The sequence below is a fragment of the Gopherus flavomarginatus genome, chromosome 1, assembly GCF_025201925.1.
Source record: "Gopherus flavomarginatus isolate rGopFla2 chromosome 1, rGopFla2.mat.asm, whole genome shotgun sequence".
NCBI classification, from domain to species: domain Eukaryota; kingdom Metazoa; phylum Chordata; order Testudines; family Testudinidae; genus Gopherus; species Gopherus flavomarginatus.
Window position 1 is genome coordinate 213842835 of NC_066617.1, and position 27127 is coordinate 213869961.

Here is a 27127-nt window from a genome sequence, read left to right on the forward strand (position 1 = left end):
TAGTGTGCCTAGTTGCAGCTTTATAACTTGCTTGTTCTGAAATCTTCATACTGTTGTTGTTTGTCCAAATGCTGCCTTCCTACTAGGACTTCTAGCAGCAGAAAGTAGGTATCCCTTTTTTTTCCTCTAAGGCTTATCATTCTGTTTATTCTTATCACATTGTGTGTGGCTGTGCATGTTTAAAACTCAGGTTTTTTCTCCTTAGCTAGTCATGCTTCAGTTTTAATACTGCCTGCAGAAGAAAATTAGAACAGCCCATGCATATGGTAGTAACTCTGTCCATAACTTTTCAAAGCTGAGCAATCAATATTAAAATTTATTTCAGTAAAATGTGATATACTAATTTAGAGGCAGTATTAAAAATTGTTAGTATTCTTTGTTTTTAGTATTTATAATATTATAAAATCTAAACTCTAGTTTACAACCTAAATAAAAATGCCGGCGAGTGTTGTTAAGAAAAGGACTAACTTTTGTAGCTTGATTCCCAAATTATCAGGGAATACTGGATTTTTCCCTGAATAGCAGTTATTTTTTTATAGTACTGGACATATATTTTTAAATGACATTTTTTACTAACTTTGCATGATAGAATTTTTTGTTTTGTTTTATGTTGGTGTGTTATGTAGTATATGTAGATACATTTGTGTATATGTATAAAACTAATCTGGCTATATGCCATATATGTTTAAAAAATCATATCAAACAACAGGGAGGGTTTTTTGTGTTAGGAATTAACTGCATGCTTTGAGAGAGGCTGAAACCCAAGTGCCTCCAGAACCTGAAAATAGATGATACTGGTCAGAACAAATAAGTTTAGCAAGGATGAGGGAGTGAAGTTCTAGTTCCTCTGAGTCACTGAGAGAGTGGTTTCAACCCAAACCGCAGCAAATTCAGAGAGAACCAATTCCAAATCTCAAATTGCAGTTAAAAATGTTGGCACAGTATTATAATTTTGGGGTCATCAATTATTTTTGCCACCTAACCAGATTTAGATCATGGTCTTATGTTCCAGTTTCTCGAAGCCCACTCTCATTGTGGATTTTTTTCCCCCTGAACTGACCTGTCACACTACTTCAGAGTTCCCAGACCTCTGTTAGCTTCCAAGCACCACCCACACACAATGCAGGAAGGAAGAGAAGAAATCTCTTGGTACCTCACCATCACCACATATTTTGAGTGGGAAGGCTGGTAGAGATCCCTCCCCCAGCAGCCAAACAGCTGGGAGAGTGGCCTTCCCTCTAGCAAGCTAACAGGAGTGAGAGCAAGGCTGCCCTCCCAGCAGCCAGAATGGGGTTGCTCATTTGTGGTTGCAACAGGAGGAAAGAGGCATGGCTTCATACAGGGGATGTGGTAGGAGGGACTTGGTTAAAATAGTTAAATTAACATTTTATAAATAACTTTGCTGCTTGTGGCTGTGCTGCTTGTTCATGTGTGGCTCTGCTGTGAAAAGTAATTGTGTAAAATGTTGCACCTTCTTACCCAACATATTGACTTCCTCTGTGTCTCATGCTATCCGTGGGTGAGTCATCATCTAGGGGCAGATTTAAGTTTAAAAAAAAAAAAGGCTAGCAAGACTTAGTGGAGAGGCCCTGCATGGGTCTCACAGAGCGGAGGAGAGCCAAAGATTTTTTTAAATTAATATATTTTTATATCTTTAAGATAATTTTTTTTCTTTTTGTTGCTTTAATTACTTTCTTCATGTTTCTTTATCCATTTCTTTTCTCCCTTCTCCTCTCTCATTTCTGTGTTCCTATGATCATTAAATTTCTTTCTCCTCCTTTCTATTTTTATACTCAGCTCTTCCTGTATTCCTACTGCTACCTATTTTCTTCTCCTTTTCCTTCATTTCCTCCCTCATCTCTTTCCTTAAATTGTCCATGCTCATCTTTCTCTTTCCCTTCCTGAGTTCTCTCCATCTTCCCCAACATGTGTTTTCTCTTCCTCATTCACTTTTCCCTCTCTGCCTGCTGCTCCCCTTGTTTCCACCTGTCATCATTATTTTTCATCCCCTTTCTTAATTTCAACCCCATGCTGCTTCTCAACACCCCTTATTTCTCACCTCTCCACCTTTTCAACTTTTTGTCTACACTCCCCATGTAATATTCTTCACATACATTCGCCCTCTGTCTACCCCTTTAGGTCTCTCCCCACGCTGAACTTGTCATTTCATTCTGTGACACCATCTCAACAGCATCTGCACAACTATGTGCTGTGTAATACACATTCATGATACCTCATCCCCTGGCCACAATGTGCCTACCGTAGAGTCACTCTGTACACTTACACACACAGCTGCTGTAGAATGAAGATCCCTCATAGTGCCACATAGTGAGCTGATGCTCCACACTGTCTTTCTGAACTCCTGTGAATTTCAGGGGCCAGGCTTACAATGAAGAAGAGGAGAAGATAGTGATGCTGAAAATCCAGATGAGGACTCAGCTGTCCCCCAGCTAGCTTTCTCTTAGTTCAAAGGGGTGTAGCAGTGTAAGTGGATTGGGGATGGATCCTCTTAGCACTTGCCAATCTATCGACTGCCTTTAATTAGAAGAGTATGTTGATACTGCTTTTTATTTGTTAGCCCTGCAGAGTCAGCATAGGTAAGAGACAAAGAGCTGGATTCTGTTCCTGCTTGTGCATCAGTAGAACTGATTTTTTTCCGTCAATTTTAAGGCCAGAAGGGACCATTAGATAAATCGTTTAGTCCAGTCCAAAAGTCCCAAACCTTTTTGACTCAGAACCAATTTTTAAACTTTGATGACATGTTGTGATCCAGTAAATAGACCCAGAAGGGTGGGGAAGTCGGGACCCTGCCTTCCAGTGGTAGGAGGGAGGCCCTGTGTGGTTTTTGCAAAGCCTGCCCTGGGCTCACTCCACAGCAGCACACAGGTGCTATTTCAGATTTCAGTGTGGGAGTGAGAGCAACTTTCAGCAGCGGTCCAGGGTCCTCTAAGCCCCTGGAAGCGCTTGTATTTTTAAATGGCCAAAAAGATTCTTAGGCCAAAAGTTACTTGGACAGTCTTCTCCTCCAGTTCTGGTGTGAACTCTAGGTTAGACTCCTATGTCTGCCTCCCTCTTTACTCCCCACCCCAGTTCACCACCAAGTTTCTCCCCTGCTTCCCCTACCTGAGGACTCTGGGATTAGCTTCCCTCTGGGATTTGTATTGCTTCTTTCAGGCCTTGTATTTGGTCACAATATCATTAAATCTGAAATACGCAAGGGTTGAGACTTGCCAGAGCAACAGAAAAGTATTGGCTTTAAGAAAAGTGACTCTTTAGAGGCAGCGTTAGGGTCAGTATTTCCACTATGACTTCATTGTTAAGTTTGAAGGACTTTTTCTTCTGCCTATGATGTACAGCCCAGGCACTCGGGCTGCATGCTGGGGTCTAGGATATGTGTATTTGTGTATATTTAAACTACATGCTTTTCCATAATTCGAGGCTTTTATATATATTATTTTGTAGCACTATATTCATATATGTTACATAAATGAATAATGAAAGTACCCATTGTAATGCAAGGGGACAGAGTTATGGTTGTGGGAGCCTAAGTTACCCGTGTGTGATTGTTTCTGTACTTTAAATATTTCTCATTCCATTAGCTTTTTGTATATAATTATGTAATATGTAGGAAATACACAGAAACAACTATGAAGAAATCAATGACCAAGTTACAATTGAAATTCCTTTTCACAAGTAGGGTAAAGGACAAACGATACCATGTGAATAAGCTGTAAAAGTGATGGGAGAAATAGCTGAAAGCTTTTGAAAAATCAAACTTATAGGAAGTTAAGTTTTTGTAGACTTACTATCCATAGGTAGAATCAGGATAGAATTATAACAAAAGAGGCAAAAAGTACTTTTTTCTTTTTCAAAGAAAAAAATATTCCAACTAGTAACAATTAGCAGTGGGTTAGTGCAAGCATTAGGTTTTGAAACCCCTTATATTCAGAAATAAGTGAATTATTTGAACAATAGAAAATGTCAAATTTCCTCTGCTAATACCAAATTTGGATTTCTTCAAATAGTAAAGAATTGCAACTCAATTTAGATGCTTTTAAGTGCGTAAACTAGTAAATGAGAAAAGTACTTTAATAGAGCAGTGTAAAACAATAAACTTGATGACCAACAAATATAGAAGGCTGTTTTAAGGTGGAACATTGGTGCAGCATTCTGACTGCAAAAGACATTTTGTGTCTCCAGTCCTGCAAGGGAATTGTATTGGCTTACCCCTGCGCTCACAACCCCACTGAAGATTTTGAAGTCAGTCGTGCTCCATACAGGTGCTAGGTTTTGCCCATCAAGTTCCATTGGTAGGATCAAGACTTTACAGGTTAATGTGACAGGCTGTACCCCGAGGTGAAGCCTGGAAGCTGTTGGAACTGCTGTGCCCCCAGCTATTCAGGTGGATTGGCTTCTCCCTCTGCTCTGCTGGTGACACATGACACATAACCAGCCCCTCTGGGCCCTATTATCACCCAGTATGACAGCAGGTGGCTCCACACACCCAGCTGAGTCATCTGAATGCTTTATTTAAGCTACTCATGAACCAACAATGGAGGCACCAGCCAATTTCCCAGCTCTCCAGCCTTGCACCCCGACTGGAGTATAAACCCAGAATTATACTGTCTTGCACTGCACAGGGATCTGTACAACGCAAGCTCAATTAATCCACTCCCTCCCTCCCCCCCACCCGATATGGGGAAGTATGAATTCACCTGTGTTAACAGAGATAAGATTTCCTAACACTTCACTCAAAAACACACTGGTTAAGATAAAACATAAAACAAGTTTATTAACTACAGAAAGATAGATTTAAATGATTTTAAGTGATAGTAAACAGAACAAAGTACACCTCTACCCCAATGTAATGCGACCAGATATAACATGAATTTGGATATAACATGGTAAAGCAGTGCTCCAGGCGGGCAGGGCTGCGCACTCCAGTCGATCAAAGCAAGTTCAATATAAGACGGTTTCACCTACAACGCGGTCAGATTTTTTGGCTCCCGAGGACAGCGTTATATCGAGGTAGAGGTGTAGATTATTTAGCAAATAAACAAAAATGCAATCTAAGCCTAATATACCACACAGGATTTGAATCAGTGTTGCACCCAGTTAGATAGTGCAAGCAGTTTGTTGATGTTTCATATACAGGCAGGGTTTCCTTCTTTCCTGCCTGGGACCAGCAGTTCCCCAGTTCAAAGTCTTTATTCCTCCAAGGTATCTTCAGGTATTGAGTTGTGGAGAAAGTGAGGCCCTTGGTGATATCACTTCCTTCTTTTATAGTTTTTCCATATGGCGGGAACCCCTTTGTTCTAAGCTGGGTTCCCAGCCCAGTTTGTGGAAAAATACAGGTACCAAAAGGAAGTTCAGTATCATGTGGTCTTTTCACATGCCCTTGCATGCGTCGCTGAGTCATAGCAGCCATTATTCATAGGCTGGCTGAAGCGTTGCCAAGTGAGGACAAGTCTTCCATGGCCCACTGCCTTTGCTGATTGGTCATTCTACTTGAGTAGGCCATTCCTGATGTGCCAACTAGCCTGAATGCAAATGAATCTTTGAGTGTTACCAGGGAGTAAATGCATTAGATATAGAAATACTTAGTCAATATTCATAACTCCAAATACACCAATGATACATTCATACAAATAGGATAATCATATTCACAAATCATAACTTTTCCATAGACATTTCACGTGACACATTTGCACAAAATGCATCATAATTATGTCATAATCATATCATACCACTATGATGAATATGGGGCAGAGTGTCACAGTTATCATAAGGATACCACCCAAGTGCATGGTTGGAAGGGTCTACTTTTTTAAATAAAATTGTTGGAAGTAGAGTTCCTGACCTGGATGAATAGAAATCAATGTTCTCGTTATCACCCTCTTTATTAAAATATTTATATCCTCTTCTAGCAGCAGAAGTACAAGTATGGCATATCCTTCTCTGCCTACCCCATTCAGGCCCAAATCCAGCAAATCACTTAAGAATGTGGAATTCAATTAAACTTATAGACTCATAGAGTAGACTCATAGACTCATAGGTCAGAAGGGACCAATATGATCATCTAGTCTGACCTCCTGCACAAGGCAGGCCACAGAACCCTACCCATCCACTTTTATAACAACCCCTAACCCAGGACTGAGTTATTGAAATCCTCAAAATTGGTTTGAAGACCTCAAGCTGCAGAGAATCCACCAGCAAGCGACCCATGCCCCACGCTGCAGGGGAAGGCGAAAAACCTCCAGGGCCCCTGCCAATCCGCCCTGGAGGAAAATTCCTTCCCGACCCCAAATATGGCGATCAGCTAAACCCTGAGCATGTGGGCAAAACTCACCAGCCAGCACCCAAGAAGGAATTCTCTGCAGTAACTCAGTTCCCATCCCATCCAACATCTCCCCACAGACCATTGAGCAGACTTATCTGGTGATAATCCAAGATCAATTGCCCAGATTAAACTATCCTATCATAACATCCCCTCCATATACTTATCAAGCTTAGTCTTAAAGCCAGAAAAGTCTTTTGCCCCCACTACTTCCCTCGGAAGGCTGTTCCAGAACTTCACTCCCCTAATGGTTAGAAACCTTCGTCTAATTTCAAGTCTAAACTTCCTAGTGTCCAGTTTATATCCATTCGTCCTCGTGCCTACATTAGTACTAAACTTAAATAATTCCTCTCCCTCCCTAACATTAACCCCCCTGATATATTTATATAGAGCAAGCATATCCCCCCGCAGCCTTCTTTTGGCCAGGCTAAACAAGCCAAGCTCTTTGAGTCTCCTTTCATAAGGCAGGTTTTCCATTCCTCAGATCATCCTAGTAGCCCGTCTCTGGATCTGTTCCAGTTTGAATTCATCCTTCTTGAACATGGGACACCAGAACTGCACACAATATTCCAGATGGGGTCTCACCAGCGCCTTATATAACGGTACTAACACCTCCTTATCCTTGCTGGAAATACCTCGCCTGATACATCCTAAAATCGCATTTGCTTTTTTAACAGCCGTATCACATTGGCGGCTCATAGTCATCCTGCTATCAACCAATACCCCAAGGTCCTTCTCCTCCTCTGTCGCTTCCAACTGATGCGTCCCCAACGTATATCTAAAATTCTTATTATTAATCCCTAAGTGCATGACCTTGCACTTTTCACTATTGTCTTTCATCCTATTACTATTACTCCAGTTTACAAGGTGGTCCAGATCTTCCTGAATAGTATCCCTGTCCTTCTCCGTGTTAGCAATACCCCCCAGCTTTGTGTCATCCGCAAACTTTATTAGCACATTCCCGCTCTTTGTGCCAAGGTCAGTAATAAAAAGGTTAAATAAGATCGGTCCCAAAACCGATCCTTGAGGGACTCCACTAGTGACCTCCTTCCAGCCTGACAGTTCACCCTTCAATACGACCCGCTGGAGTCTCCCCTTTAACCAGTTCCTTATCCACCTTACAACTTTCATATTCATCCCCATCTTTTCCAATTTAACTAACAGTTCCCCATGTGGAACCGTGTCAAACGCCTTACTGAAATCGAGGTAAATTAGATCTACCGCATTTCCTTTATCTAAGTAATCCGTCACCTTCTCAAAGAAGGAGATCAGATTGGTTTGGCACGATCTACCTTTAGTAAATCCATGTTGCAATTCGTCCCAATTACCATTGACCTCTATGTCCTTAACTACTTTCTCCCTTAAAATTTTTTCCAAGACCTTACATACTACAGACGTCAAGCTAACAGGCCTATAATTACTCGGATCACTTTTATTCCCTTTCTTAAAAATAGGAACTATGTTAGCAATCCTCCAGTCATACGGCACAACCCCCGAGTTTATCGATTGCTTAAAAATTCTCGCTAACGGGCTCGCAATTTCAAACGCCAGTTCCTTTAATATCCTCGGATGGAGATTGTCCGGGCCCTCCGATTTTGTCCCATTAAGCTGTTCAAGTCTGGCCTCTACCTCAGTTGCGGTGATATCCACCTCTATATCCACATTCCCGTTTATCATCCCTCCATCATCACTAAACTCCTTACTAGTTTTATTAAAAACTGAGGCAAAGTACTTATTTAGATATTGGGCCATGCGTAGGTTATCCTTAACCTCCATTCCATCCTCAGTGTATAGCGGCCCCACTTCTTCTTTCTTTGTTTTCTTCTTATTTATGTGGCTGTAGAACCTTTTACTATTGGTTTTGATTCCCTTTGCAAGGTCCAGTTCAATGCAGCTTTTAGCCTTCCTCACTTTATCCCTACATGTTCTGACCTCATCAAGGTAGCTTCCCTTGCTAATCCCGCCTTTCTTCCACTCCCTGTAAGCTTTCTGCTTTTTTCTAATTCCCTCTCTGAGTTGCTTGCTCATCCAGCTTGGCCTACAACTCCTGCCCATGGTTTGTTTTTTTTTATTTAACGTTAAGCATGTGTTTAAGTGTTTTACTAAGTAGGGATTGACTTAAGCATGTGCTTAAATATATTGCTGAACTGGATGTAAAAGGTGAAATAAATAAATGGGTTAATGAAGAAAACACTACTCACTTTTCTATAGTAAAATGTTTATCCTCTCGCTATTTAACAGAAAAGTTGGTAAAATAAATGTTAATCAAATAATTCAAATAAATGTTAATCATTTTTTCTTCAAGTATGCATCAATGTGGATCCTACTTTAGGTGCATGTGCATCTTGTGTATGAGATCAAATTTTTTTTAATAGCCATGACTGTTGGGGCCACTCATGAATTCTGTGCCAACTCATGCTCCTGTACGAGGGCATAAAGGGCAGAGGGGGCACAAGCTGGCACGTCTGACGCACTAGGTCTTAGCTTTGGCTAAATTTCTTTAAACCCTCAGAAGTCTTCTGGTTCTTGGACATGCACCTACCGTGAACAATATCAATGCATCTGTACTGAAGATTGACACTGAGACCCCCAGTACAGCGTGCGCGCACACACGGGATTTCTCAAAATGGCAGCTTCAAAACCTTTGGGTTTCAAGCCCTGCCTGTCCTGCAATGGGCTAATTCCATTGAAAGATGGATACAGCACAGCTCTTCTACTTAGGAGAATCCCACATACTGAGTAGATGTTAAGTGTGCCTTTCATTCTCCATGAGAACCCACAAATTGCAAGACACATAGTGGAATCTTCATTTCTTGGATCAATCTGTAAAGATACCTTCAGATCCTGTGGAGACGAGCTCCATGGTCCAGGTAGCAGAAAAGCCAGGCTCATCCAGCACATCATCTCACAGACAAGCAATTCTGAAGACAAGTGCAGAGAAGATGATGCCAAGGAAAGACCTGGCACAAACACGAACATCAGCACTGATACCCCGGCACCAAATCAGACCATACCAATGCCACCAGACACCTCTGACATTGAAGTCTGACACCAAATGGCCTGCTCCAAACAAAGAGGCAGACACACCAGGCACATTTCAGTACCCTACCCATAAAGACAGACCACCTAAAGCCACAGGGGACCGAGCCACCAAGCCCCCCATGACATTGAGGGCTGGTGAGCCTTCATTGACTCCGGCGATGCACTCCTTGGCATCGATACCTATAACTGAAGATAAGCCACCAGGAAAACATGACCACCGGTAACAAGACAGCTGTCAGTACTGATACAGATCCTGCTACCGAGAGTATGGTGTTCCTCAGCACTGCCTATGGGGAGGTCTAGCCTCTCCATCACCAGGCTGTACGTTCTCATCATCTTCAAGCAAAAAACCTTTCTTCCTGGGACCAAGGTTGACATGGCTGAAAGGCCTGCCAACCCTCCCCATATGACTCTGCCACCCTTGTGGCAAGAATGGCATTAGTCAGTATTGGGATTCCTCAAGGGCCTTCTGAATACTTGCTCACTTATTAGAGACCTAATTCCTAGCCTGCCTACCTCCTTTCCTGCCAGCTTGCCCACCCATCTCCTTAGGCTCCTGGACAGCCACCTGTAGGCTGCCAGGGAGCTGAGACAGAAATTTTCAAAAAATTCCCAACAGATGTTTTTTGAAAAGGTCCATGTTGCTACATGTCCTTACCAAAGCACCCCTTCATTCCCTGTCTGGTGCAGCAACCACTTGCATTAATTTTCCACAAGGTCTTTGTCCGTCCCTAATGCGGGTTTGGTGAATTTTTTAATTGAGAGAGGAAAATTAAAACCAGACAAATTGAAACTTCAAAACACCACGTGGCCGTTTATTAACAGGGAGAAAATCACAACTTGGGCTGGGGAGGAGCACTTTTAGCAACTAACAGTACTATTAGAACAAAACATTCACACAACTTTTAAAACTTGTGCTGTGCATCTGGGTGACACCCTCAGACAAATTGGCATTGCCTAGTCTGCTTGACCACAGAATATCAGGGTTGGAAGAGACCTCAGGAGGTCATCTAGTCCAACTCCCTGCTCAAAGCAGGACCAATCCCCAGACATGTTTTTGCCCCAGATCCCTAAATGACCCCCTCAAGGATTGAACTCACAACCCTGGGTTTAGCAGGCCAATGCTCAAACCACTGAGCTATCCCACCCCCTTGAAGCAATCTATTTACATTCATTAACAAGGAACTAAATACTTCAAAATTATCTGCTCTTTTAAAAAATAAAATTAATACACTAAATTAAATGAACTGTGCACATTAACCAAACACTACAAAATATACCAACTTACTCTAATAGCAATTATTACAACAATTTAGCTCTCATATACTGCGTATGAACAATTTTACACCAAATAACAACAATATATATACAGTTCTGCAGAAGAAACTAAGCAAAGCACAGAGTATTCACAGAAAAATTAGAAAGCAAGTACTGTATTCCAGGCGCAGCTGACCAGCAGTACAGACACCAGAAGCATATCGAATCCATAGAAGATAACTTTGAAAAATAAATGTCACGTCCCGAGCTGGCTATATCCAGAGGAGTCCCCTGGCTGAAGGGTTGATCAGGTCCTTCAGTCAGTATGTGGATACTCCTGCAGATTCTGGCACGAGGCATAGTTTTATTCAGAGGCTCTTTTACACTTGTCAAAATCTGATTGGTCCCTAGCTCCTTCACCTTCCAGGTCCCGAGCTGGTGCCCTTTACATAGATAGAATCTGCACATGGCACACTAGCATTATTTTGCACACAACCCTAATCTGACCGTTTGAACTGAACTACGATTGGTCAGATTGGATCCCTTTGCTCACGGCACGCCGGTATTATGCACACAGAACTAGTCTGACCCCTAGGTGACCAGGCAAAAAGAGCAGGAAAATACACATGGCACTATAATGTTGCACGCAGCACCTTAAGATAGCACACAGCACCACGGTGTTGCACGCGGTACCAGTGTGACCTCTGGATGACCGACAATTGCCCATACAGACACCATGTTAGAATAGAGGCCTAGGGCTGCGACAGTCTTGTGCTGCTCTGTCCATGCTCCAACATCTTCTGGGTTATAGAGACTTGGCCTGAGGGCTAGGTCTCTTACAGTTCTACTTCTTCCATGGCATTCAAAGTCCAAAACAAGTATCGAGCAACATAAAATCTTCTGGAAGATCTGCTGGACACCAGTCTTCCTCAGCACCTGGCCCTAGCCAACCGTGTCTCCCACAATGAGTGCTCCACGTGTACTCTCACTTGCTGCTTTCTTCAGCTGAGCAGGGCTTTGCTTTTTAAGCTCCTCCCTGTTCCTCCCCAACCTTAAGTTGAGCTAATAGGGCCTTCAGTAGTCCATTAACCCCTTCTTGCTTCCATGGAGGCTTGTGTGCCCTGTTCCACACCCACCCTCTTAAGAGTGTACCTAACAGGCTGTATAGGTTTCTTTCCCTGGGGTTCTGAGATTTCCACGCTCAGTCTCCAAATCTCCGTCAGGTTAATTAACCATCATGGGCAGATGACCACTCCGTGAGTTGTCTGATGTTCCACAGTCAGCTGTTTTTTTTCTCTCAGGGTTGCTTGTAGAGCGTGTTCTGTGGCCATGAGTTGTTCTTGCAGAGGGTCTGTCCGCTGACTCTCCTTCCAAAAGGGAACACTACTTTCACCCTGGCCACCCACATAGGCTCTTGCCTGGTTATGAGGGGCTGTAGTGACCCACATTGCTCCTGCTTCTGCGTGAGGTACTGTACACTGTTCAGTCTCTGTCATAAGATTCCACTCTTTGGCATTCTTCCCTGCCAGGAGCCTGGCTAATTCTTGCTCCAGCATCAGGCAGTACTGTTTCCCATGCTCCGCCTAGACCAGGGATGGGCAAACTTTTTGGCTGGAGGGCCACATTGGGGAATAGAAATTGTATGGTGGGCCATAGATTGGGGACACATCAGCTGGAAGTAACAGAGGAGGAGAAGGACCTCAGAGTATTGGTTGATCACAGGATGACTATGTGCCGCCAATGCGATATGGCCGTTTAAAAAAGCTAATGCAGTTTTAGGATGCGTCAGGCGAGGTATTTCCAGCAAAGATAAGGAGGTGTTAGTACAGTTATGCAAGGCACTGGCGAGACCTCATCTGGAATACTGTGTGCAGTTCTGGTCTCCTATGTTTAAGAAGGATGAATTCAAATTGGAACAGGTTCAGAGACGGGCTGCTAGGATGATCCAAGGAATGGAAAACCTGCCTTATGAAAGGAGACTCAAAGAGCTTGGCTTGTTTAGCCTAACCAAAAGAAGATTGATGGGGGATATGAATGCTCTTTATAAATATATCAGAGGGATAAATATTAGGGAGGGAGAGGAATTATTTAAGCTTAGTACCAATGTGGACACAAGAACAAATGGATATAAACTGGACACTAGGAAGTTTAGACTTGAAATTAGAAGACGGTTTCTAACCATTAGGGGAGTGAAGTTCTGGAACAGCCTTCCAAGGGGAGTAGTGGGGGCAAAAGACATATCTAGCTTTAAGACTAAGCTTGATAAATTTATGGAGGGGAGGGTATGATGGGATAGCCTAATTTTGGCAATTAATTTGGCAATTGATCTTTGATTATCAGCAGGTAAGTATGCCCAGTAGTCTGTGATGGAATGTTAGATGGGATCTGAGTTAACTACAAAGAATTCTTTCTTGGGTGCTGGCTGGTGAGTCTTGCCCACATGCTCAGGATTTAACTGATTGCCATATTTGGGGTTGGGAAGGAATTTTCCTCCAGGGCAGATTGGCAGAGGCCCTGGAGGTTTTTTGCCTTCCTAAGCAGCATGGGGCAGGGGTCACTTGCTGGAGGATTTTCTGCAGCTTGAGGTCTTCAAACCACAAGTTGAGGACTTCAGTAACTCAGACGTAGGTTAGGGGTTTGTTACAGGAGTGGATGGGTGAGATTCTGTGGCCTACATTGTGCAGGAGGTCAGACTAGATGACCATATTGGTCCCTTTTGACCTTAAAGTCTATGAGTCTGAGTGCTCACAAAATTGGGGTCGGGATGCAGGAGGGGGTGAGGGCTCTAGTTGGAGGTGTGGGATCTGGGGTGGGACTGAGGATGAGGAGTTTGGGGTGTAGGAGGGTGCTGTAGCCTGGGACTGAGGGGTTCAGAGGGCAGGAGAGGGATCAGGGCTGGGACAGGTGTGCGGGAAGGAGTGCAGGTTCTGGCTGGGGTTGTGGGCTCTGAGGTGGGGCTGGGGATGAGAGGTTTGGGCTGCAGGAGGGTGCTTTGGGCTGGGATCGAAGGGTTTGGAGAGCGGAAGCAGGGATGAGCCTTGTGGTCCGGCCCCGACCCAGCGCCCCGGCTGGAGCGGGGCTGAGCCTTATGTTCTCACCCCCAACCCTGCTCCCCAATGGGAGTTTGCGGGCCGTAGTTTGCCCACCCCGGTCTAGACTCTAGATTGTGCTAACTCTTGTTTCAGTTTTGTCATCTGTGTAGTGATCTTCTACTGGGAGGTGCTTGTGTACACCAGCTCATGTTGATAATCTTTCACCTGTTTCTGTACATTTTTAAGATGATGAACGGTTTTCTCTCTACCCGTATCAGCTGTCTCAACTTGTACTTCCCACTTCCTCCACTCCTCTTCCGATGGGCCACTGATTTTCTAAGCTGTTGCTCTAGATTCATGTCACCTTCCCCCTTTGCCAGATTGGGTGCTACTTTTCTCTACATCAGGGTTGGGAAACCTTGCCAGTCACTTCCAAAGCTCACAAGCCAGGGAAGATCCTTTTCTACCCCGATACATAGCTAACCTCTCCAGCCCTGTACTGCAAGCTCAACCTCTGCCATGGGTGGTAGTAGACATTTGTCTCACAATGTGCCACAAGCAACATGTGTGAGCAGATGCTAGTCCATCCTCTTTACCAAAACTCCATTTTCCGCAAACAAGAATGTGGCTGAGTTCATGAGATATTCCACAGACATGCCTGCAACCAAACTGGTACCACATATTGCTGAGTCCCATTGCCCTTCAGCGAGGACCTAAGGGCACAAACATGCCTGTAAAAACATCCCAGGTAATCACATTCTTGTCTGATATTCCTATGCATGAGCATCTGAAGCACACCACTCGACTTCCTTGACTACACCCAGATGTGCTTCTGCTAGATTGTAGGAGTGACTGAGGCCTTGGTAGCTCCTATGCATCTACCCATTTTGGGCTACTCAGGGATCTTCTCCCATTGAGGTCTACCCTGCAATTCCCCAGATTGGGATATCTCCTCTTCTGATTTCCCCCAGGGGCCACTCCTAGTCTTCCATACTGTTCAGGCCACTTGATTCCTTTAGACTCAAAAGAGATTTCTTCACACTTGGGGGCCACACCTGCTGAGGGAAGCTAGAATTTCCTTACCTAGTTTGGGTTCCCATGGATAGAACCTTCAAGAACTGTCCTAGGACCACTTGGTCCACAATTTTCCCTGTGGAACAGGTCTCTGGGATTTCGCTGCATGATGATTATGCCCATGACCTCTGAGCCAGCACCCTTGGTTGTGCTCTCTGCAGGAATGGTTCAACCCAGAAACAAGTTGGTACACTTCCATTGTCAGTCTCCATCTATCCAAGAGAACAGCCTTTACCACAGGATAGGAGCCTGCCTGTTTGTCAGTCACCATGCAGTAGGCTGCTTGCATCTCACACATCCAAAATGGTGCTCTTGGGGCCTTCCAGGTAGACGTTCCCCAGCCCACTGCCCTGGCCACTTGTTCAAAGGTACAGAGAAAGATCCTCCTGGTCAGGCTCTGGCCCCACCATTGTTGACAGGCGAGGGACCACTTTGCCCAAGCTACTCTCTCCAGTACCAGCCAAAGCCCCCGGAGCAATTTGGCCAAGCTGCTTCTGCAACCACTCTTGTTGCTGGAAGTGGGCCTCCTGCAACGGCTGTTGAGTGGTAAATTGTACCTCTTGTTGTTTCTGCAGGCTCTCCATCAGTTGCAGGAGCAGCATCTGTGTCTTTTTGTGCTGTTCCTGCAGCCACTGTAGCCTGGCTGTCTGTTGCTGCTGCAGTTACCAGTGGTACCACCTCCTACATCTTTCCCAGTTACCCAGGTTGGGAAGAGTGTCAGTCAGTACTCGCAAGCTTTAATTCCCCCTCAATTTCAGGGGCTGATGAACTACTTGCATTCGCCACCATGTGTTACTGCATGTCTTTACCAGAGCACCCCGTTCTGGCATTGTGTGGTACAGCAAGCACTTGCTGCAGTTTCCCAGCTGGTCCTGCTCTGCCTACCCTCTGCCTTCTGGATTACAAAGACTCAGCCTTCAGGCTAGGTCTCTGACAGTTCTACCCTTTCCAGGGCGTTCAAAGTCCAATATGAGTGTAAAGCAACGTAAACTAAATTCCTTTGGTAGCTCTGCTAGCATAAGTCTTCCCCAGTCCCTGGGTCTACCTTGCCTTTTCTTCCACAGCACTTTCCATCTGCTCTCTTTGCTTGCCCCTTCCAAATGAGCAGGGCTTTTCTTTTTAAGCTCCTTCCTGGAGGCCTGCTTCCTGCTACGGGTGTTTTAATTGGGGCTAACTGGCCTTCTGTAGCCCATTAACCCCATCCTGCCTTGGGTAGAGGCTTGTATGCCCCATTACAGACCCTTCCATGGAAAATTGCACATGTCCAACTTTTGTTCTTATTCTGAATGACAAGAATTTCAGACATGAGACATTTTCCACATGACAGAAATTCCTGTTCCTACAGCGCTCTAGTGACAGTGTAGATCCAAGGTTGTTGATGGAGGATAGCTGTAGCACTCAGGTTACATCTACACTAGGAAAACTGGACCCTGTACTTCACTAGTGTAACTCCACTGGATGTAGTAATTATGGAAATTGTATTGTAAATAGGATTCAGGTTCAAGCGATATTTATCTGTTTTATTTATTCCTTTAAATTTAAGTAATAGTAAAAACAGATCTATAAAAAGATTTAGGTCCCCTGATAATTACATCTTACAATAGCATAATAAGCCAGCAGGGTTAAAAAAAATAAACATTCAAACACAAACTAAAATTAACTCAACTCAGCCTCCCAGTGAATCAACTACAGAAAGTTCCTTTCCACTCATTATCTCCAGGAACATAATCTTAACCTTCTCCAAAAAGCCAGATATAACTGGTTAGATAAAATGATGGTGAAAATACCTGAACCCTGTCTGCACTACCCCTGTGCTGTTTCTACTACCGGTGGAGCTGCGCTAGTGGAGTGGTAAGAGTCCTTATTTTCCTAGTGTAAATAGGCCTTGGGATACATGTGCTGGGTCCTGCTTCACCACCTTGATAACAATTGTTTTAAAATGTTTAAGGGTGCTTTCCATATGGTAAAACGACAGACTGACTCTAAGGATGGGTGAACTAATTCAGATAAAATAAAAATCCATCTGAACCTTCCTTTCACCGCCTTTTGGGGTGGTCTCTTGATGGGCCTCAGTTTCTCCTGACTGGCCCTCCTTAGTTTGCTCTGTCAAGTCAGTTCCTGGACTCTCATCTCTAATTAACCCTATCAGCCCTTCACTTTTTGGGCTTGTAGTCACCCTTTGGTCTCCTGGAGGCAGCATAGTATAAGGCTGTCACAACCTTGTTATCCCAGGCCCTTCTGTCTCCCTTTCCTTATCTGTACTCTCCCCTTTATAGCAGGCCTTGTTTCTTCTGTTGGCTGCAGCTCTGTGATTGGCAGCTGTAGCAGCTGCATAGGGGTGTGATCAAGCTGCTTGCTTGTGAACAGGAGACTGTCTATGCTCAGTATGGGATTTGTAGACCCCGTTACAGTTCCTCAATAACTCTCTCAAACCTCAATCATTTTTTAGGGTCTGATAAAGCCGAGTTAACTTTGTATGCTTCTAATTTTTGTTCATCTCGCCATTTTCTAGTTTTGGGGAAAAGTGGAAATATTATGAGAGGTGCTGCTTTCACAGTATTTCTGGCTCTTGTGAAACCAGGTATTCTAATGAGAGATCTTGAATGTCATAAGACTTCTGACCCAATTTCCAAACTATAAAGAGATTGAGCCCCAATTTCCAAACTATATAGAGATTTAGCCATGTTTATAGATACATCTTTTTGTGGTAAACCCACCATTTTCTCTGATGTAGAAGATGCAGAAATAGTTTTTTGATGCCTGCAACCATGCTGCTCTACTGCCTCAACTCTTTTGCAGGCAAGTGTGGGGGGAGCACATATTCAGTAGCATGGCATAGTTTAAAAGCCTAAGTAGAATAGAACACATGCAGTGATTCGAGGTGTCAGAGAAGCCATCTGCACATCTTTAATCACTCACTTTCCAGATTTATTGTGGGGGAGAAATCCTTGGGGGTTGTGGATTTCCCCCTTCTCCCCCCAAAATAAATAAATATAAATAAAGAAGCAAAAAACCAGTTGTTCAGAAAGATGGATGGATGGAGGATGCAAGTATTGTTGGACAGGGTAAGGAGGTCTGGAACTTTCAGACATCCAAGAGATTGTTGATAAGCCATTACTGGAAACCCTACAAAGTAATATCTTCCATTTATTTAAAAAAGTGAACAGTGTAATCCTCTCACTATTCTCTTGCATGGAAAACTGTAAGGAAAAATCTTATGTTAAGAATTGCACTTACTGTGATATATGAGGTTCCTTATACCTTTACTTTTGCCACTCTTTGTCCATTGAGCCAGAAATTCTGATATTAGAACATGCAAAAGACTACTATGAATGATCCCAGTTTTTCAAGGATATTTTTAGGGAAAAAAAGCTGGACTAATTTATTTTTAACATTACTGAAGAAGAGAAATTTTTAAGACGACCCTTTTTTAATTGAATATACATATTAAAAATTCAGACTTTTTACATATTCTCTATGTTCACTACTGTACGTTGGCAAATAAGACGATAAAAGCAAGCAGCATATATAGAATGAGAATGCAAGTGATTGGGATTTAGAAATTTACCAGTGATTATTCAGCTGTTCCTATTTCCTGGTTCACAGTTTATGTTCATACACTTTTTTTCTAGATGAACAGCTGGATAAAGTGTCAAATCTTAAGATATTTTCAGCTAATTATAGAAAAATTCAAGACAAACTGTAGATTATAAGACGAAGCAAATGCAGTGTGAGCATTCTGGTAATTCACCTAAACATCCATCCCTATTGTTATCTGATTTTTAAAAATACAAAGACATTCTTAAAGCTCTCTTAAACTGTTGCTTGTGAATAAATGAAGATGTATACTCTACTGTTAAATAACATTTAGTTCATTCAGTGTGTTCTTCAATAAAGGTTCTAGCCTTTTTAAAATCCTATTTTAGATAGTCACAGTGAATGAAGTGAAAGATTCCTGTTCCAAAGGTCAGTTTGCCATGAGTCTTTGCTCTATTGGTTTATTTTCTGCTTGTTTGCCTGCAGGAGCAGTCTCACAGGTGCTGGACAGCCTGGAGGAAATTCACGCACTTACAGACTGCAGTGAAAAAGATTTAGATTTTCTACACAGTGTTTTTCAGGATCAGCATCTTCACACACTACTAGATGTAAGTATTTTTACAGTAGAAATTTGAATATGTTTTATTCTTTAATAGCTAAATATTTCTCTTCATTTTTTATAGAATTTTAAATTCACTGTGTAGTATTTGCTTTTTTGTGTATCCTACTTACTTTTGACTTTGTTACAAATAAGAAAATATATGAATTTAGTGAGTGGTAAATGTAAGCAATCACTCAAGGAAAGCTTGATATTAAAATACAACTAATATAGTTTATCATACTGCATAGTGTGAGTTTTAAAAATGCGATTTTTGCATGCGTGATTAATGACTTGGTTTGTGAGTTTACACATTGAATAAATGGGTATAGTGTTACAAATATTCTGATTCACAGAATGTGGCTCTTTTGTTGATATCTGACTTCCGTTTTGTATTCAAAATTTGAATTATGCAGATTTATACTCCTTTTTAAAGTGATGTATTCTGAGACCTTTTTACCAGAGTCTCAATATTTGCTTAGGACAATGATTCCCTAACAGATGAGGAAGTGGAGCAAAAACCTTTTCATGCATAAGAAGATCAGAATTGCTTGCACAAGCCAGGTGGTAGCCTCAATACTTTAAATGAAACTTCTGCAGGTCATTGGATGTCAGGTCTCATGTTCTTCTGTACCAGATACGGACTTGCTTATACATGCCAGGTGTGTTCATCATAAGATCCTTTAATGCTCTGCCTGGTATGGCTGAGGTTCGTTTAACTAAGATATTTTATACAGTGCCATGTAGTGGCTGAACAAGGTAATACAGTTTAGCGTTCCATTACACCTCCTCCTTTAAGCTCTACATTCCTACCATTTACAATATTTATGCTATCACGCTGTCTTTGAGGTTCAATATGAATCAGTCTCTCAAAGGTCTCTGAATCATACTGGCTTTCTAATTACACAACTCTAACATGTAGCAACTTGGGTCACCTGGCTATCCATTAGTTGCAACAACTAGCTGTGGTCAGTTTGGAATCTCTGGGTCATTGTCTTGTTCTGCAACCACCATCTGTAGATTTTTTTTCTGCTGATTGTTTTTTCTGAGGAACAAATTGTAAATGTCAGCAGTTTCTGTTGAACTCTCCACTGTTGGTCTCGATCACATATGATCTGGGCAGCGAAGTCTTTTTCTTTACAACAGCTGAAGTTGTCCCTCCTTTTTCTCCATCCAGTTTGACATGAACATGGTCACCAGTGTCAAGAGCTGGCAGTTCTCTGATTGAGTGTTATCTGTTGCAATAGTGTTTATAGGCTCTTTTTGCCTTTTTATCTGATTTGACTACTCTCTTCACATTGGGCCACTTTGGAGATAGATTCTGTTTAAAAGTTGAAACAGTAGTTCTCAGTTGTCTTCTCATCAGGGACTATGCTGAACTATATCAAGTAGCTGCTATTGGTGTTGATTTTTACGTCAGAAGAGCAAGGAATGCATCTTCCTGCTGTAGGATTTCCTTGGCTGTCTGTACAGCTCTCTCAGCCTCTCCATTCACTGATGGGTAACATTCGGAATGAGTTAAATTTTGCTGCAGTGAATTGTGGTTCATTGTCCATCATTAATTGTTCTGGAATATCAAAGTGGGCAACATATTATGTCTTTAAAGTATGTTGTTTCTGTATACTTGGAAAAATAGTCCACAATGACCAGGTAGTGATGTCCTCTGTATTCATATACATTTGCAACTATCTTTTCCAGTGTGTGTCTGATAGAAGTGCTTGTACATGTCATGATCAGCCATTGTCTTTTAAGTTGATCTATACTGGATCTCCTTTCAAAAGTTCAGTATAATCAAATCCTCCTTCAGGTTCTTTCTCCTTTCTCATTAGGCCCATCATGGTTGCCACACTGTGGCTGAAAAGATTGTTGGTCGTTGATCCTTTGAACACATGCACTCTGAATGCATAGTTTTAATCTTTGTAAGCTATTTCTGTGGTGAACTGGTCTGTGCAGTTCAGAATACCTCCAGGGCTAGTCAGACCTGTGTCAGGTGACTTTAACTCTGGGAGGGGTTGAAAGTGATTGAAAGTCTCTTCTGGCATGACTGTGAAATGTCAGCTCCTGAGTCAATTTTAAAGTCAGTAGTCTTGCCATGAATATTCAGTTTCACTCTCCAGGCAGGCTCTATGTCATTGCAAGTGATAGATCAGAGAAACAATGGTTCTGGATTCTTTGTAGTATTATTCAACTCCCTGACTGTTTTTGTGCCGTGAACAGCCACGAAACATCCATATTTCAAGCATTTATTACACCATGCACCTCTGGCTGGATGTGCATCATCTCTATAGATATGACTTTTTCCAAAACTTGTGCATGTAGGCTGGAGTTTGTCCCCAACTTTTAATACTCAAGTGTCTGTTTATAGCTTCTAGGGTAGCTTCAGGTTTTTCAAGTTGCTCCTGTCTTTTGTTCTGTGGTTCGACTAATTATGACAGCTTTGCTACCTGTAAAGCTATGGCGGCTAGGGTAACATCTCTTTTCATTAGTAGTTGCTGTGAAAGGCTTTTATCTGTTAACCCAATAACCACTCTATCTCTGATATTTTCGTGTTTTGCATTCCCGTAATCACAGTTTTCAGCCATTGTATGCAAAGCACTTACAAAACATTCAACATTTCCCCCTGGTTCTTGATTTTTCTGGTGAAAACATGCTTTTTCATGAACCACTTTTCTCTGACGTATGAAGGATACATTAAAACAGGGCTCGGCAACCTCTGGCATGCAGCTCGCCAGGATAAGCACCCTGATGGGCCAGGCCAGTTTGTTTACCTGCCGCGTCGGCAGATTCGGCTGATCATGGCTCCCACTGGCCACGGTTTGCCATCCCAGGCCAATGGGGGCTACGGGAAGCAGCGCGGGCCAAAGGATGTTTAATATTTTATTAGAATATGTTGAATACAGGAGAAAATGCCCTCGCCCATTACTGAATCTTGGGGAGACATGGTGATACAAGTCATACAAAACAAAAGTTTTAATTAAAGTTTAAAATCTTGATGCAACACAGAACAAAATCTTTTTTAAACAATTAAGTAAGATTTTTATTTCAGTAAGGCAGGTTAGGCAGTTTATACACATTGATATGATGTCATTTTGCCTCTGGGAACGTCATGTTCTATGTTTCAGTGACAGTCTGTGACGAAGAGTTTGTTCTCCTTGGAACAGTTTGGGTCAGTGAGACTACCAGAACAAACTCTCTGACCCATTATCTTGGAGTTTTTACTGTCAAATCAAAATGTCAGTTGCATGAAAAACTGTGCTTCCCACTTCTTGGCCTTTTTCCATATGTTAAATTTGTTCACATGTTCCTCCTCTTTCTCAAGAGTTGTTCTTATTTTTAGACTAAGCATGTGATTTATCTATTGGAATCTCTTTCCTGACTTCTAAACCAAATCTTCTCTAAAGGCAAAAGGGAGGAAGGATCTCTATACAAAGGGATGAAAATTATCCCTTCCCGTTTAGTTTTCCTAGTTTAGTTTACACATCAAGCGGGATTCTTTCTTTATAAAGTTACTCATGGGCAGGACAGCGAAAAAGTGTATGTTCTGTTATTTCACTGTTTTGAGTTCATTTATATATGTCTATTTTAAAAGCTATATTAAGAAAAAGCTTTTCTTGCAGTGTTGAGAAACTCATCTGTTTCAGCTTATTCCAGTGGTGAAGGAGTTCAAAAACAAAAATGCCTTTTTATTCCTTTTAATTTACAGGATAATCTGTGCAACATAAAATATGTATCTAAGAACTGAGATGTCTGAACTGTAACTGTAGCCTTTTGATTATGGTCATTTTTTCCTAGAACCTAAACTGTATACTGTACATACTCTTTGTTGGATCACCTACTCTTTAAAGATCACCAACAAGTCTAATTATGGTAGCATACTTGTGTGTATTTTTAATATTATTACTTTTTCTCCAATAGTTTTATAAGTTCAGAACATAAACTATAGACTGGTATGTTATGATATAAACAGAAGCACTAATGTGGAGAGTGGAAATCCAACTTTTTTTTCATTGCAAAGTAAATATCTGTGGAACTCTGACATGTATATATCATTTGTGAGCTAAAATATCAAATACAAATTTAAACAGTGTGTGCAACATTTGCTGTGCCACAGCAACATAGATCTATTCCAGTTAAGTTTTTGTGTCTAAACTTTTGTGTACAGTTCAGAGGGAAAAAATTCTTAAATTGATGTTCTTGGTAGTGACCAATTTAGATGCATGTGACAAAGTGTCTAATTCAGCTCTTGTTTCCTGCAGATAGTAAATGACAAGTGTAAAACAGGAAAGCTACTGGATGTATTTTTTAATGTAGTTTTTGTCCCTGCTAGGGAACAGTTCTCTTTATGTAAAGATCAGGATCCTGCACTCATTTTGGGCCCAGTTCTGCAGAGCATCTCCTGGAAGGGTCTTTCAAAATAGTTCCTCTTTTATGGTTGTCAGTAATCATACAGAATCAAAACTAATTTCTTCAGAAATAGTTTGATAATTCCAAAAAACCCAAATGATTCATTACAAAAGTATTAGATGTGTTTATAATAAAGAGAGGGAAACAACCATTTTGGGAAACATACAAAAATACAATCACATTTAATACTTGATTTTTTTTTTTTAAAGAATAAGAGTGGTTTTAGATTGGACAGTGTCACTTGTATTACACGGGGAAACATGTCCTTTCCTCTCTTTTGGAAATGTGATGTTAAAAATTCTAATGAATCATGCAGCACATTCCTGCATCCAATTCAAGCAGATATTCCTATTTTTATGCCTATATAAAGCTTTATGGACTGGTTCTGATGTCCAGTTTAGGTCATAATGAATGTAGCATTATTAATAAAAAAAAAAATAACACAGATAAGTAAAGAATACAAGTTATTTAATGAAAAAGCATGGCACAATTTAACGTAGTGGAACAGGTTTTTATTTCTACCAGCAGATTTTAGATACCTTATCAAATACTTTGATTAAAGTATTATATTGACTTTCATGAGGTAGATACCACAAAGCATTGCGCATTATGTATGTCAGCAGTATTGGCACAGCATGAATTTAGTTACTGATTTTGGAGACATCCGTGAATGGCTATTTTTTACGTCAGTGTGACACAGATTTTACCCTATGATTAGTTGTTTTAAAGAATACTTTGAGCATGATTGCTTTGCCTAGAGGAGGATCTTAGCAGAACATGTTCCATCTATATGGCTAGCTGAAAGGAAGGCAGGTTTGCTAGAAGGTAAAACCAGAAGCTGCCATTACACAGCTGCCTGCACAGAAGGCTACCAGTAAAATCTGTCTGTTGTTGAGTCAAGCAGTTTGGTCACCTCTCAGGGACAGCTTTTGTGGGTGATTCTGAATACAGATGTCGTTCGATTTACAAGTGAAATTTTCACTCAGCAAGAGAACAATACCAGCTTTTGTGTGTCTGGGGCCAGTCTGTGCTGCTAGCTTTGTCTGTGTATGTGTGTCTTTCTGTCTGTCCTAAGCCAGATAGTTCTAGGCAAGTTTATTACTTACCTACCTAAGAAGTTTGTGTTATATCTGCAAACTTTAAGGTAAGTGTTGTTATGTTTCTGTACTTATATCTGTGATAGAAAAAAATGCTATAAACTTCAATGGAACTTTATTAACCTATTTGCTAGTATATCACATAAAAAATTAGTTTGTGAGAGATTGAATAGCCTTGATGTATATACTGTAGTGTTACTGAGTATCTGTGTGTACTTGATGTTGGTCTGTAAGTTGTAGCCATTTTATTGCTTTCAGAGTTTTTTCATTTTTATGCATAAATATTACATATATAAAGTACATTGATTTTAAGGGTTCTTGCTCCTGTATCTCTTCTTCTATGTAGTTAATGGTAATATTTCAAAGGAAAACTAACACCACACATTTACAGAGTTCCTTTGATAAATGTATACTTTTGAAGACTATGTTTGGTCTTTTACTGTTAGGTTTTTTTGTTTGTTTATTTTTCCCTAATCACAGCCTGATGTTAGCACTAATAAATTTGAAAGTCTCTTCCAAAAACAGCAGTCATTTAGCGTTCATCATTCTTACTTTATAATCTATTTATGCATTTAAAAATGCTTTTAACACTGCTTACGTTTATCACCAACATTATTACACTTTCTGAACAGAGCATACTTATTACCAAATTGTGCATTTTGGTAGAAAACAGTGGTGGCAATCAGTTCTGTTTCCAGAGAGGAGTTTTTAATGTTCATCCCTGAGTTTAAAAGAAACAGAGAGAGACTATCCCTCAATACCATTTTACTAATGGATTTCCTAAACAATACAGAAAATAGAAACTGGTATATTCTGATTAACCTTGAATGGCAATGTTTGAATCTGTTCTCATTAACTTGACATTAACTTATATGTTCTGTATTGGAACCACACTCTTATTCTCCATGTAATCACTTTGTGTGGTTCAAAGTCATTTGTTCAGCATTTGCTTTCACTACTTTGAATGTTGTTTGTGTTAGATGTCATAAACAGGGCATGTTTTAAGTGAGTCATTAATACACTCTTTTTGTGTAATTGGAGGCACAAGAGCATTTGTATTAATGGCACTTGCTAAACCCCATCTGGAGTGCGCACGCACGCACACACACACACTTCTTTAAGGTATCCTTTCATTAAGTTGTAAGTTCACAGTAGAAAGGAAATAGAAAATAATGAATTTTATAAGCTGGCTTGCTACCTCTTCCTCTCTACCAATGACTTTTGTCCTACTTTCGGGAAGTTGAAGTCCAAATCTGGCAGCATCGCGTAGTGGCAGTGATTTTGTCTGTAACATGTAGTGGTGAGAGTTAGTAGTTGGGTGTAGGGGAACCTGGGCCCTCTCTGCTCCACTATGTTCCAACCCAGGAACCCTTGTATAATAGTTCAAATATGTGGCCTAGGGGCCAGTTCCCTTATGCCTGTTCCATGGCCAATTCTTACTCCAGCTTCGATTCCTCCATCCACACCACTGGTCTCCTTCTGCATTCCCCCAGGAGTCCTTTCTGATCATGCTCCAGAGCGTCTTCCTCTGTCAGTAGGGCCTTACAAAATTCACAGCCATGGCAAACACATCACAGACCATGAAATCCTGTGAAATCTGGTCTTTTGTGTGCTTTTACCCTATGCTATACATATTTCATGGGGGAGACTAGTGTTTCTGAAATTGGGAGTCCTGACCCAAAAGAGAGTTAAAGGGGGATTGCAAGGTTATTTTAGTGGGGTTGTGGCATTGCCACCCTTACTTCTGCGCTGCCTTCAGAGCTAGGCGGCCAGGGAATGGCGGCTGTTGGCCAGGTGCCCAGCTCTGAAGGGAGCGCCCCACAAGCAGCAGTGCAGAAGTAAGGTTAGCAATACCATACCATGCTATCCCTACTTCTATGCTGCTGCCTTCAGAGTTGGGTGTCCGGAGAGTTGCGGCTGTTGACTGAAGGCAGCAGCGCAGAAGTAAGGGTGGCAATGCCATACCAGGCCATCCTTACTTCTGCGCTGCTGCTGCCGGCAGTGGCGCCGCCTTCAGAGCTGGGCTCCCAGCCAGCAGCCGCTGCTCTCTAGCTGCCTAGCTCTGAAGGCAGCGCCACCACCGTCAGCAGCGCAGAAGTAAGGGTAGCAGTACCACAACCCCCACTACGATAATCTTGCAACCCCCACACACAAACACACACAGCTCCTTTTTGGGTCAGAATTCCTACAATTACAACACTGTGAAATTTCAGATTTAAATAGCTGAAATCATGAAATGTATGATTTTTTAAATCCTCTGACCATGAAATTGACCAAAATGAACCATGAATTTGGTAGGGCCCTATCTGTCAGCCACAGCCCATTATTCCTAGCATCTGAGGAGTGAAGGTTGTATGGTGATTTGCCAGTGGGGCCTGGTCTTAGCCTTATGGAGTCCTGTCAGTTCCTCTGCAGGAGCTTGCAGCTCGCATCTGTTTCCCTAGGCTGTTCTCCTAGACTGAGGTGAGCTTCTCCCTTTTGAGCCCAGCCTCCAATGTGAGCATGCCTATGTCACAGCATTCCCTCTCAGATCTGAACCTTAGAGTTCGGAAAATGAGATACTAGCACCTGAATCCTCTAAGCTTAATTACCAGCTTAGATCTGATAGCACTGCCACCACCCAAAAATATAGTATTTTGGGGCACTCTGACCTCCCCAACCTTCCCTGGGGACCCCAAGAACCCAGATCCCTTGGGTTCTTAAAACAAGGAGAAATAAACCATTCACCCACCTTTCCCCCTCCCAGAAT

General features: G+C 41.9%; 1 protein-coding gene across 16 annotated transcripts in view; it reads left to right on the forward strand.

Moving 5' to 3' along the window:
• Positions 1-27127, forward strand: part of CASK (calcium/calmodulin dependent serine protein kinase) — a 410527-nt gene that overhangs the window by 299172 nt on the left and 84228 nt on the right. For 11 of the 16 annotated variants that reach the window (XM_050936496.1, XM_050936500.1, XM_050936495.1 and 8 more), the window contains 2 exons: positions 87-104; positions 18766-18887. In XM_050936496.1, the coding sequence (XP_050792453.1) occupies positions 87-104; positions 18766-18887 (140 nt within the window). Of the gene's footprint in view, positions 1-86; positions 105-18765; positions 18888-19464; positions 19540-24324; positions 24426-27127 lie in introns of those variants that run through there. The other 5 variants (XM_050936506.1, XM_050936497.1, XM_050936503.1 and 2 more) reach the window with 3 other exon arrangements.